Below are 13443 nucleotides of genomic sequence, written 5' to 3'. Positions count from 1 at the left end.
GGGCTCTTCAGCTTGGAGAAAAGATGGCTGAAGGGAGATATGATAGAGGTCTATAAAATAATGAGTGGAGTGGAATGGGTACATGTGAATCGTTTGTTTACTCTTTCCAAAAATACTAGGACTAGGGAAAATGCGATGAAGCTACAAAGTAGTAAATTTAATACGAATCAGAGAAAAGTTTTCCTCACTCAACGTGTAATTAAACTCTGAAATTTGTTGCCAGAGAATGTGGTAAAGGCAGTTAGCTTAGCGGGGTTTAAAAAAAGGTTTGGATGGCTTCCTAAAGGAAAAGTCCATAGACCATTATTAAGTTGACTTGGGGGAAATCCACTGCTTATAAAATGTATTGAACTTTTTCAGGACCTTGCCAGGTATTTGTGACCTGGATTGGCCACTGTTGGCTTGATGGACCTTTGGTCTGTCCCAGTGTGGCAATACTTATGTACTTATATTTGGGTACAGTGCTGTGCTGGTCTAGTAGTGCACCTAAAAGTTTATATGCACACAGGGTGTACACAGGCACCTTCAACTGGACTGAGTGGATGCATTCCTGGGGGTGAGGTCATGTGCAGGATTTTGACAATACACAAAGAGGCATATTTTCAAAGCACTTTGGGAGGCTAAGTTCCATAGGTTTCTATGGAACTTTGGGAGGCTAAGTGCTTTGAAAATGAGCCTCACAGTATGCAGTGTACATGGTAAAGAATAGGTGTAACAAACAGATTTCATAGGGTAATTTTCAAAACAGAATTACTCATGTCACCCGGTGTGGAACGCTACAATAGTGTATATATTTTAAAAGCCACGTGTTCCTACTGTGCATGCGCAAGTGCCTTCCCACCCACAGCGAGAGCACTGGACCAGAAGTACAGTATAAAAGCAATAAAAAAACTACTCCAAGGGGAGGTGGGAGGGTATGTGACAATTAATGGCCTGCTGTCCCCGGAGTATACCTGCTACAGTTAGACAAGCAGGCTAGTTAATACTCATATGTGGGAATACTTACCAGGCTCACCGAAAACAACAGTAGGACAATTGCAACTCACAATGGCAAGTTGAAAATACTATTTAACCTGAAACTATATACTTACTGTGTGAGAGTGCAGCCTGGAACAGAACAAAAATGGGCCTAGGAGGGCAGAGTTGGATTCTAGACCCCAAACAAGTTCTGCAGAACTGTCTGTCCAAACTGACTATCACATTGGGGATCTTGCTCAAGGCACTAGTGAGATGTGAATGTGTGGACTGAAGAAGATGTTACAGCCTTGCAAATCTCTTCTATAGAGGCTGAACTCAAGTGAGCTACCAATGCAGCCATGGCTCCAACGTTAAAAGCCTTGACATGATCCTTAAGAGTCAGCCCAGCTTGAGAATAAGAGAAAGAAATGCAATCTGCCAGCCAATAAGAGATTGTGTGTTTCTCCGATGGCAACCCCCACCCATAGGGACCGATGTGCCCAATGCTGGTGCAAGGGCCAATGCAGACATCGACCGATTTGGCCCGGGCTCCAAAAATGTTGTCTCTTTGAGCGTCTCTGGACGGCGGGGTTCTTTTCTGCATATGCAGGCAAAGAATACTGCTGGCAGGGGAATGTTTTGGCTCCAGACACCAAGAAAGGGTGTCTTTGCCAGGGATGGTCTGATTGCACCGGGCACAGAGCTTGAAGCTACTGGGAACCTTCGATGACATGGAAGGAAAAACAGCTGTGGCCAAATCAAACGACTCAATGGTGACTTCAAATGGGGTCAAAGCACCAGAAAAAGACAGGGAAAACTCCCGACTAAAGCTCAGGCCTAAGAGGGCCTAAAGAGCGTGAAAAACTTAAGAAAACTGATGTGGAGAAAAACCTAACTAAAAACACTAAAGGGAGGGAGGAAAAAAACCATGAATGGAAAAAGAGAAAGCATGATAAAAATCCTTCAAGGAAGGCACAAAATATAGTTCAAAAAGTTGGTCATGCACGACACTGCAAGGATCCACAGGCAGCACGCTCTCTCCTCACAGAGGATGAGAAGAGACAGCTGGTCCCGCACTCTCATGGCAAGCAGGAAGGCACTTGTGCATTTGCAGCAGGAATGCTAGCGCGTGGCAAGTTATATATACTATTCTAACATTCTGCACCAGGTGATGTGGATGATGTCACCCAGACGAGAGTATTAACTGGTCTGCTTGTCCTTGGAGAATGTGGGTGCTCAAGCTACTCAAAAAAAAGAAAAGGCTTTTCTGACTGGAATTGTTATTTACAAAATTATCACACAAGGCCAGAAGCACAGTACTGAATAGGTTCCAGAGCATATCATAATTTGGTTATTGTCCCAAAAAAGGTTGTCTGGGTTGGGGGGGTGGGTGGGGGGAGGAGGAGATTAGGAAATATTGGACACATTCATTTCAAAGATGGCGTGGGGTCATAAGAGTACAAACAGGCCATCTCAGTTGTAGTTTAAAAGGAAACTATGTAATAGGGTAGTGTTTTTTCATAAACCGGGATCCAGTTTTATACAGAAAGGTGTTTTGCTTACTATTCTCTTTTTGTTTGCTCATTATCATGTAACAGATTGATGCCTTTGCCTAGACTGGCTGTTCATTGTTTGATTCTTTTGATCCAGAATAAAAACCAATAAACCTTAAGCTGTGCAGCCCTACAGCAGAAAATAATATCCTAGGTTGGGAAAACACTGCGCTTACCACTCATCCACCAGATTAAATAGTCATCTCTAAAGTTTTAAAGACTTCATATGGGATGCTACTGCTAAAGATAAACAATTTAGGAAGCATATTAATTTTCAAAATGGCTACAGGTCTCATTAAAAATTTGTCACCATATTTCCAAATCCAGTGCTATTACCACCAGCAGACAATACGGCGTATTTTCAAAGCACCTAGACTTACAAAGTTCTATAATAACCTATGGAACTTTGTAAGTCTAAGTGCTTTGAAAATGAGCCCCAATATATTCTTAATAGATGTACTCTCGCTCCCAAATATCAAAATTATTTTGCCCACCTAAATGGGAAAGCCTTCCTCAGCGACGCCTCCTCTTCTGTCATAAGAGGACGTTATGCTTCTGATCTGCTCAAATAGCTGCTATTTGACTAAAAATTTGCATCTCATACTAGTACTGACCCCCCAACCTCAATGCTCTTAATATCAACACTCTGATGCACTCTGCTAAAGATGCCATAGTGACAGCAAAGAGCAAGGGTTGACAATGGACATCCTTGTCTCATCCCCCTCCCCAGCATAAATGTATTTGGTGGGAGTAGCCAGAATTGTGTGGTTGTGTTTTGAAGTGTGCAAGGATGGATGTGTGTGTAGGAAGTGCGAGTATGCAAGTGTAGAAGTTTGTGGATTCTAAGTTTGCATGTGGTATGTTTGGGGAACCGAGGTACAGGTGAGCGAAAGTATGTAGGAGTACTGTATGTGTTCAGGGTGGCAGGTAAGTGGGTTTATGGGGAGCTGGGGTGTGTATGTAGGAACCTATGGTTTGTAAGTTTGCATGATGACTGTAGGAATGTGTGAATATGTGAGTGGTATGTATCATAAGGGATTTGCATGTGTGTGGGTGGCAAGTGAACGGGGCTGCATGTATGGCTGGGGTTGTGTGTATGAAGTGTAAGGGGAATTGGAGGTGTGTATGGGATTGAGTAGGCTGTGAAGATGGTTGTTGTAATGTGTTTGAAGAGGGAGTATATATGGATTAGCCTAGGAGGCTGTGGATTTAGGAGTAGGCTACAGAAGCACTTTTCTGTGCCATCATTTGCCAGTTGCTTCAATTTTTCCTTATCTCTGTTTGAACATGCCGCTATGAACTGAGGGGGGGGGGGGGGGGAGGGAGGGAGAAGAAGTTTTTGGAATTGAGCAATGATTAGCATTCCAACAGTGGCTAACAGTTTTCCTGAGAAAGTAATGGAAATTTTCATTGGAGAGTTGTTTCCTGATTTTTTAATTTATTCAATATTGGCATGCAAACAAAAAAAAATGACTATTTCATGAATTTCTAGCCCATTTTAGAGAGTTAGTGTGCCTACAAATGGACAGATGGACACCAATCCCTTTTATATAATTTTTTTTAAATTCCACATGTAGGATATCAAAATAAAAGAAAGGAATCAATTCTGTAAATTAAGTGCCAAAAAAAAAACCCCACACCAAGCGCTATTCTATAAATGGCGCTCAAAGTTAGGAACAGTTTATAGAGTAACACTTAGCACCAGGATCTGTGCAAATCCTAGAACACCCCTGACCCACCCATGCCCAAGCCTCCTTTTCAGACCCATGTGGAAAAAAATTACACACACATCTTTATAGAATAGTGACTATAAAGATGCGTGTATAAATTCCAATTATTGCCAAGTATCACCAATTAATACCACTCAGTTATCGGTGCTAATTGGCTCATTAAGCAGTGAAATCGCATGTATAATTTGGATGCAATTTTGAATGCTATATATAGAATTAGGGAGTAATTGTGAAGTTCAGCTGGAAATGACATGAAAATCAGAAAACAAAGTCAGCCCTTGGAGATTAACCCAGTATATTCTGTATTTAAAAATACACATAAATATGAATATTACAAATAGAAATTAAAAAAACACTTGATAGAAAACTTGAATGCTGTTGATACACAATAGCAATGACTCACCTACTGTTCCCTCCTTGCTCTGCTGAAAACCGCTTCAGGGGATATTTATCTTTTAATTTCTTTAAGGTCACGCCAGCTTGGGCCACAAAAAAGACATCGCCACCTTTTCCCCCTTGTCCACCCAATCGAGGGAGTCCCATTCCACCAGCTCCCCCTTTCACACAGAACCTTAAATTGTCAATGAAGTTTCCATACTAAAGTAAAAGCAAAACAAAATAAAATGATTATTTGCAAGGCTGATTGTTTATCAAGGATGTGTACTGAAAGACTATATACCAAAATATAGCAGTATGAGCCAGATGTACAGAAAAGGTTTCTCATTTTTTTAGGGTAATTTTATTTTCAAAATGGAAAGAGAAAGAGAGAGCGAGCAGTCCAAGTACACTTATATACATACATGTAATATGAACCTTTTACCCATATGGTACTATGCCGAGCATTAACAATAAGTCTGACAGACTGAGAACATACTCCACATACCCTGACTTAGTTTCATTACTGTCGTGAAAATGCGCAAAAGTAACCTATTTGGAGAAATTGCCCCAGAAAGATAAGTTTATAAAAACTTATTTCTGCAAGTAAAAAGTTTTTGGGTTTTTTTTTTTTAATCTCTGGAAATGCCTTGTAAAATTGTCCTCCCAATTTATGCGGGGGGGGGGGGGGGGGGGATGAGTATATTTGGCGTTATATGTCCTTTAAAAAAAAATTTTTTTTAAAAGAGGACAGAATAACTGCTTAAATAAAACCTGTTTTATCTATGATTCAAGAATTTCCTTGGTGCCACAAAGCAGCCCAATAAGCTTATTATTTTACCTTACTTCCCTAGTCGATAGGCCTGAGTTTATAACAGGACACTGCTGGAAGTATTCCAAAAAGGGACCTATTTTATAAAGGCAACATTGAGGTCTATACAGTGATGTGAAAGTTCCCCGTCCCTACTGATTTCCCCTATTATTGTATCTATGTCACACTGACCTTTAAACAAAATGAAATATTACACAAAGGGAACCTGAGTAAACACATAAATGAGGTAATAATAACTGTGTTAAGTAAAGTTATCCAACACCTATATCACCCATGTGAAAAGGTAGCTGCCCCTTATATTTAATAACTGGCTGCATCACCTTTAGCAGCAATAATTGCAATAAAACACTTCCTATAGTTTGATATCAGTGTTTCACATCACCGTTGAGGAATCTTAGACCACCTTTCTTTGCAGAACTGCTTTAATTCAGACACATTCATAGGTTTTTGTGTATGAAATGCTTGTTTTAGGTCCTGCCATAACATCTTGTTGGATTCAAGTCAGTAATTTGTTTTTTTGTTTTTGTTACATTTGTACCCCGCGCTTTCCCACTCATGGCAGGCTCAATGCGGCAGGCAATGGAGGGTTAAGTGACTTGCCCAGAGTCACAAGGAGCTGCCTGTGCCAGGAATCGAACTCAGTTCCCCAGTTCCCCAGGACCAAAGTCCACCACCCTAACCACTAGGCCACTCCTCCACTAGGTCAATCCAAAATGTAGATATTGTTTTTCCTCAGCCATTCAACCGTAGACTCACTGTGAGGTTTGGATCATTGTCTTGCTACATAACCCAATTACTGGGACACTTCAGTTCCAGCTCAGACAGATGACCAGACATTTTCCTTTAGAACTTTCTGGTACAGTGCAGAATTCATGGTTCCTTCAATAAATGGCAAGTTTTCCAGGTCCTACTACACTACTACCACCAATGTTTGACTGTTGGTATGATGTTCTTACTGTGGAATGCTGTACTTGCTTTATGCCAGACCTAATGGGACCTGTGTTGTTAAAAAAGAATTCCACTTTTAACCTCTCTTTCCATAGAACTTTATCTCAAAAGGCTATGGGAATCATCCAAGTGTGTTTTTGCAAATTAAGACAAGCACTGATGTTACTCTTGGATGGCAGTGCACTTGCTTCTCTCCCATGAATTGCATTTTTGCCCAGTCTTTTTCTTACTGTGGAGTCATGAAGGGAAAATTAGGTTCTTACCATGATAATTTTCTTTCCTTTAGTCATAGCAGATGGGTTGTGTCCATCAACCAGCAGAGGGAGATAGAGAGCACACTTTTTTCAGTGCCTCATACCAGCTTGCTCCACTGCCTCTCTTCAGTATTTGAAGCTTCCAAAGCAGTATGGCAAACCGCAATGGGAATAACATAAGCTTTCCTCACAGCGAACGATGTTTGCTGTATGGTGTGGAATTCACAATGTTATATGATTTTATATATTATATTGTTTCTAAGGTTGAGATTTTGTTCTATATATTATGTTTGTATTGTTATTTCTTGTAATTTTATTATGTATGTAATTTTTGTAACCCATCTGGGCTTTCAGTACAACAGGCTAAATACGTGATTAAATAAGCTGTTAACCCCTAGTCTTGTATACCACACTGCAGAAAGCAGCACTACACCTTGAGTCACAGGGCCAAACCAAGAACAAAAGTTTCAATAAGATCTTTTCCCATCACTCAAAAGTCAGAAGGTTCATATGCATTTTATCTAAAAAGTAACATAGTAGATGACGGCGGATAAAGACCTGTATGGTCCATCCAGTCTGCCCAATAAGATAAACTGATTGCATATAGTATGAAGTAGCATTCAATATTATATACTATTTATTTATTGCAGAGTTACAAACTTGCAGTCATCATTCTCAGATGCTAGAAAAGTCATGGAGCATTTCCAACTTCCAGGCCATAACATATAGGGATGTTGTTACAACGGAAGGTATGCTCTCTTGCACTGCTATATAAAACAGGTAATAGAAAAATGACCAGCTGGATAAACTGACAATAATGCATTTCTCGACTTGCACCCAAAAAGTCGAATCAACAAACGTAAAAATATTTTTGTTACTATTGCTCAACACAGAAAACACGTTATCCATCATCCTTAATCTTCTCTACATGAATACAGCTTCGAGCATAAGACCTACACTACTACTGCTGCATGGCGTTAATACTATTATATTTGGCTGATATGCAGATGAACCCTAAACCAGTTAGCAGAATAAAAACACAGCAAACAAAACAGTACTGTAACTAGCCAAGTCACAGAGGCTTTAAGTTGTTCCAGCCTCCATGCGTCCTCTAAGAGGAAAAAGAAGGGGGGAGCGGGGAAAATGACCGGTGACCCACTTCATTCATTCCCTCTTCCTTCGCTAAAGGCTCTGCTAAGCTGCTTCCGTGCTCAGAGAAACTGCTGAGTGCTAAGAAGCTAATGCTACGCGTTGCAATGAGGTGTGTGGTAGAGTTACACTAACCTTCCTGAGTAGCGTCCTGCTACCGCACACCATGTTACGTTTCTTGCCTCTCTCGACAGCGCGCACCACCCACTTCTGCTCGGGAACTTGCGTGCTACCGCTTCGGAATCGGCGCTTCCCATCACCCCCCGCCGAGGGTGCTTTAGTGAATTGCTCCCAGCCGATACAAACACACTTCGTCAACAGTTCCGAGCAGCCACAGTTCCACCATGCTATGGTTATTTCATATTTTTGTGTTTGTACAGGAGCAGGGGGCGGGATTTGTGGTGATTTAGCTTTTCAGCAAGCATAAGGCTAAGAGGAGTGGGAGGAGGGACGCCACAACCTCACCTGTAGGTCTTAGCACGAACCTCCAGTTTTTTTTTACTGTTTTTATTACTACTACTTATTTCTATAGCGCTACAAGGCATAGGCAGCTCACATCTGGCATTTGTACAATAATAAACAGCCACACTGAGCAGAACTCAAGCATCATTCCTTCCTGCGGCTGCCCATTAGTACAAACTTATCAGCTAAGCAATCTCTCTCACTCAAGGTACCCTAAAAGAGGACACATTACTATTAACCACAGGGCCACACTAAACTGGATCATCCTCTGCCCTCTTGCATAGAATTAAATAAATATTCCTGTCTGACCAGTGTAACATCATGACAAATTAAGGACTGTCTGAACTTTCTGTGCTATTTCCAGTTTCAACTAAGTGTGGGTGTTCTCACTGCTGACCTGCTTAATATAAGCCACCCAATAGAAAAAAAAAAAAGCCGCAGCAGTGAGACAGCCCTTTGGCCTTTAGGTCTATCTTAGCAGTGGTCACCAGATCTAATCCAGAAGACGGTATAAATGTGCAGTTCGTAAGCCTATGGAAACTGATAGAAAATAGGGAGTGCCTAGGATAATCAATGGGAAGGGTCTGTTGGCAACAAGTGCTGCCCCTGCCTAGCCACAGTGTCTTAGATCATATCTCCTGCGGCAGGAGTCCTGCCTCTGACCTGTAGGCCACAGGGACAGCCTGTCTTGAAAATGCCAAAGCACATGAGCATCCTAATTTTAACTGTGCAAAACATTTAAAATATGGTGCTATTTTTTCCTTTACATAATTCCAAACTATTTTAACACATAAAATTCTCCACTTGCCCTAAGAAAACTAATTTCTTACTACTTCTCCTTTAGTAATTATCTTTGGAACTATAAATCAGACAACAACCTTTCCATTTTACTTTAATGTATGGAAAAGGGAAAACACAGTCTAACACCAACCATTATACAAACAATTTACATTTTCAGTTGGACAAAAATCCCTTCTAGACATTCAATTCCCTAAACAAAAAGAACAGAGGAAGATCAGAAAAATGTATTTAAAAAAATGACCTAAAAGGCAGATGGACATTTATCTCAGAGAAAAACATCCAAACTGTATAATCAAACAAAAGAAAAAAAATTGTCTAAATTGCTAGTATGTCCAGATTAAAACATCTCCAGAGGGGGTGTTCAAAGGCGTGTCTTGGGCGGTCTTAGTGAATGAACGCCTCCAACCCATAACGGATAGTAAAATGGTTTCTCAGTGGCGGGAAGGACAACATCCTTAATTAGATCTAATATAAAAGCGTCCAGGGTAAGAGCAAAATTGTCATTAGACCCATATGCGAATTTGAGGCGTTGGAGAGTGCAGAAAGTGATACTTTGAGAGAAAGTTGAGAGTGCCTGAATGCTGTGTTACCGTTTGTCTGTTTGCCCTAATCTGAACCTTGTTCCTGTCATATTTCCCTCCTTGCCTCCTCTCTATCTCTTCACCCATTCCCTTGTCCATACCTGCCAATCCTCTCCCCCCAGTAACACCCATCCCTGACCTGCTTGTCCTCTGTCTTGCAGTGTTCCTTTATTGTCCATTCCCAGTTTAACCCTGTGGTTTGTGCTGCTGTGTGTGTGTGTGAGGAGTGTTTGCTGGTGAGTGGAGAGTGAGTGATCTGTGCTGCAGCTGTGTGTGAGGATTGAGTGCTGGTGTTGGGAGAGGGAGTGATAGCTCCGTGTCTCTGTGTGTCATGACTGTTTGCTGGTGGTGAGAGAGTGAGTGCTGGGCACTGTCTTTTTGGAGTGACACAGGTTTGGATAAGTCATTTGCACCTGTGGTAGTAGACAGTGGATTCACTATATGCACTGGTGGCTCACAGTTTGAAGGAAGTGGAAGAAGGTTTGGAGTGGAGACACCGCAGGAGATACTCCTGTCCCCAGGTATTTAGGCCTCGCTCCAGTTTTCTGGATCTCACCAATGCCTCACCAGGTACAGGTTTGACAGGGCTACCATCCAGCACCTGTGTGAGCAGCTCAAACCTCTTCTACAGGCCCAGACCTGTAGGAGCAATCCTATCCCTGTCCACCTAAAGGTGACTGTCTTCCTTGCTTTTCTGGCCACTGGTAGTTTCCAGTCTGTTCTAGCAGTGAATGCCAGCCTCACCCAGCCCTCCATTTCCAATTGCCTCACCCAGTTCCTTGATGCTTTCCTCACACACACACCTCAGACTACATCACCTTCCCCGCTACCCCCTAGGCCCTGCAGAACAACATGGCTCAGTTCTATAGCATAGCTCACTTTCTCTCGGTCATAGGTGTCAACTGCACACATGTCGCACTCAGACCCCCCCCCCCCCCCCCAGGAAAACGAGGCCACTTATAGGAATTGAAAGGCATTCCACTCCATGAATATGCAAGTTCTGTGTGATGCCCATGGGGAGACTGTTTATGTGTGTGTCCAATACGTGATGCATGCATACTACAGCTTTCTGGAATCTATAAGAGGTTTGACCAAGGAGAGATCACGGAGGGCTGGCTCCTAGGTAAGCGCAACAGACACCAGCCACACTGTTACACCCTGCACTCACAAACCCTCTGCACTGCTACCCACCAGTTATAACCACATCCCACAAGTCACACCCCACCTCCACAAAGTATCCAGACCAGGTTACACACACCCATGTCTCTCATTCCGCTTTCCCTCACAGGTGATGGAGGATATCCACAATGGACCTGGCTCATGACCCTGCTAGTGCACCCCCAAACCACAGGTGATATGGAGTACAACAACAGACATTGGGCCACATGTGGCATCATAGAACACACTTTTGGACAGCTCAAAAACAGGTTCTGATGTCTCAACCGTTCTGCAAGGGAGTTCCCCAGAAAAGGTTGCCAAGATATTAATGGCCTGTTGCATGCCACATAACCTGGCCCAGCACACAACACAGCTTCTTCCAGAAGAGCCACAGGAACTACAGCAGCAGGCCCAAGGCCAAGATGATGAGGTCCCCTCCCGCACCCACCCACAGAGCAGAGCAGAGTGCACACCAACTGGGGGTCCAAGCCAGGGAAAGACTGATATATACCTTTTGCTAAAAATTTGTCTTTGTCATTTATTGTGGACAACACATTAACTACCTTTGTGCACACACCCCCACCCCATCACACCCCCCATCCCCTCCACATTATACCCCTCCCCATCACACACACTCCCTCGCCTCCCCCTCCTTGAGTCACCCTTGTAACAGCTGCAGCATGGTATGTGTCCTCCTCCTCTGTAGGGTTTCCACTACTCTCTTCAGAGGTGGTCGCTATTGCAGCTGCCCTCTGGAAAGCAGGCCCCCGTGCTGGGTCAGGTTGAGGTTGGCTGGTCTGAGGTGATGATCCTGGCCTGGTGGCAGCTGCCACATATGCCTGTAAATCTTGCCAGAGGGCTACCATCTGGCGCCAGATGTGGTGTGCCTCTGTGAACTCCTCCCTCAGGAGGCTCTGCTGCAGGCTCCTGTGCCCTGACCCCCTGACACAGAAGGTCTCAGGTCTCAATTGCGCCTCTCAGGTAGTTGAGAAATGCTATGTAATATGTTTTCCACTGCCCCATGTCCTTATACTTTAGACTTTTAGCATACTTGCTTAATTTAAGCTCAGCCTTCTAAAAAAGATGCTTTGCTGATGCTATGGAAATCTGTATAGATGAAACAATTGCCTCATGTGTGTTTAAGGGGTATAAATGTAAGCACTGGATTGTCTTACTTCAGGGTGACTTAGAAGGAGAGAGAGCCTTCTCTCACCGTCTTCCCTTCTTATTACAATAAGATATATTAGTCAGCTCTAATAAAGAGACCAATTTACTGATCCTGTGTGGGACAATGTACTTGTCCCAAGCTCTCTTGAATTCAGATACTGTTTTTGTCACCACCACATCCACTGGGAAGCCATTCCATGAATTCACCACCCTTTCCATGAAGAAGTATTTCCTCAGGTTACTTCTGAGTCTATCCCCTTTCATCTTCATCCTATGCTCCCTTGTTCCAGAACTTCCTTTCATTTGAAAGAGACTTTACCTCCTGTACATGTATGCCACATAGGTATTTAAATGTTTCCCTCTCCAGCCTTTTTTCCAAATTATACATACAAGTTCTTTAAGTCTGTCCCCATATGCTTTATGACAAAGACCACTGACCATTTTAGTAGCCACCCTCTGGACCGACTCCATCCTGTTTATATCCTGTTTTTGAAGGTGCAGTCTCCAGAATTATACACAATATTCTAAATGAGGTCTCACCAGAGTCTTATAGAGGAACATCATTACCTCCTTTTTCCTACCAGCCATTTCTCTCCCTATACACCCAAGCATCCTTCTAGCTTTTGCCATCACCTTTTCTACCTGTTTGGCAGTGACATTCCTAGGGTAGCTGACACCCGGGGCGGATCGCCGCTGCTTCCCCCCCCCCCCCCCCGGTGCATTTTTACCTGCTGTGGGGGGTGCCGCGCACTTGTCGGCTTCGCTCATTCCATGCTCCTTCTGCCCCGGAACAGGAAGTAACCTGTTCCGGGGCAGAGGGAGCACGGAACGAGCAGAGCCGACAGGCGCGCGTCACCTACCCAGCGGCGTGCACACGGGATGGACCACCCCCACCGCCCCCCCTTGGTACACCACTGCTGTTTGGTCACCTTAAGATCATCACATATGATCATACCCAAGTCCCACTCCTCTTGTGCACAAAAGTTCTTCACCATCTAAACTGTATCGTTCCCTTGGGTTTTTGCATGACCTGCATTTTTTAGCATTAAATCTAAGCTGCCAAAGTCCAGATCATTCCTCTAGCTTTGCTAAGTCCTTACTCATGTTATCCACACCATCAGGGGTGTATACTCTATTGCAGATTTCAGTATCATCTGCAAAGCTTACAAAAATGTTAAAAAGAACTGGCCCATGAACTGAACCTTGTGGCACATTACTGGTAGCATCCTTTTCCTTAGAATGAGCTTCATTTACCACTACCCTCTGTCACTTTCTGCTCAACCAGTTCCTAACCTAGTCAGTCACTTTAGGGCCCATACCAAGGGAACTCAGTTGATTTATTAGTCATCCATGCGGAACCGTGTCAAAGGCTGTACTAAAATCTAAAAACACCACATCTAGCACTCTGACTCGATCCAATTCTTTGGTCACCCAGTCAAAGAAATTAATTAGATTTGACTGACAAAACCTGCCTCT

General features: G+C 43.1%; 1 protein-coding gene across 1 annotated transcript in view; it reads right to left on the bottom strand.

The window, feature by feature from the left end:
- LOC115468148 (cilia- and flagella-associated protein 69-like) overlaps window positions 1-13443 on the bottom strand; it is a 640933-nt gene that overhangs the window by 42942 nt on the left and 584548 nt on the right. The window contains 1 exon segment of the mRNA XM_030199696.1: window positions 4644-4837. Coding sequence (XP_030055556.1) covers window positions 4644-4837 — 194 coding nt within the window.

This window comes from Microcaecilia unicolor, chromosome 1 (assembly GCF_901765095.1).
Source record: "Microcaecilia unicolor chromosome 1, aMicUni1.1, whole genome shotgun sequence".
NCBI classification, from domain to species: domain Eukaryota; kingdom Metazoa; phylum Chordata; class Amphibia; order Gymnophiona; family Siphonopidae; genus Microcaecilia; species Microcaecilia unicolor.
This window is presented reverse-complemented; position numbering and strand designations above follow the sequence as displayed.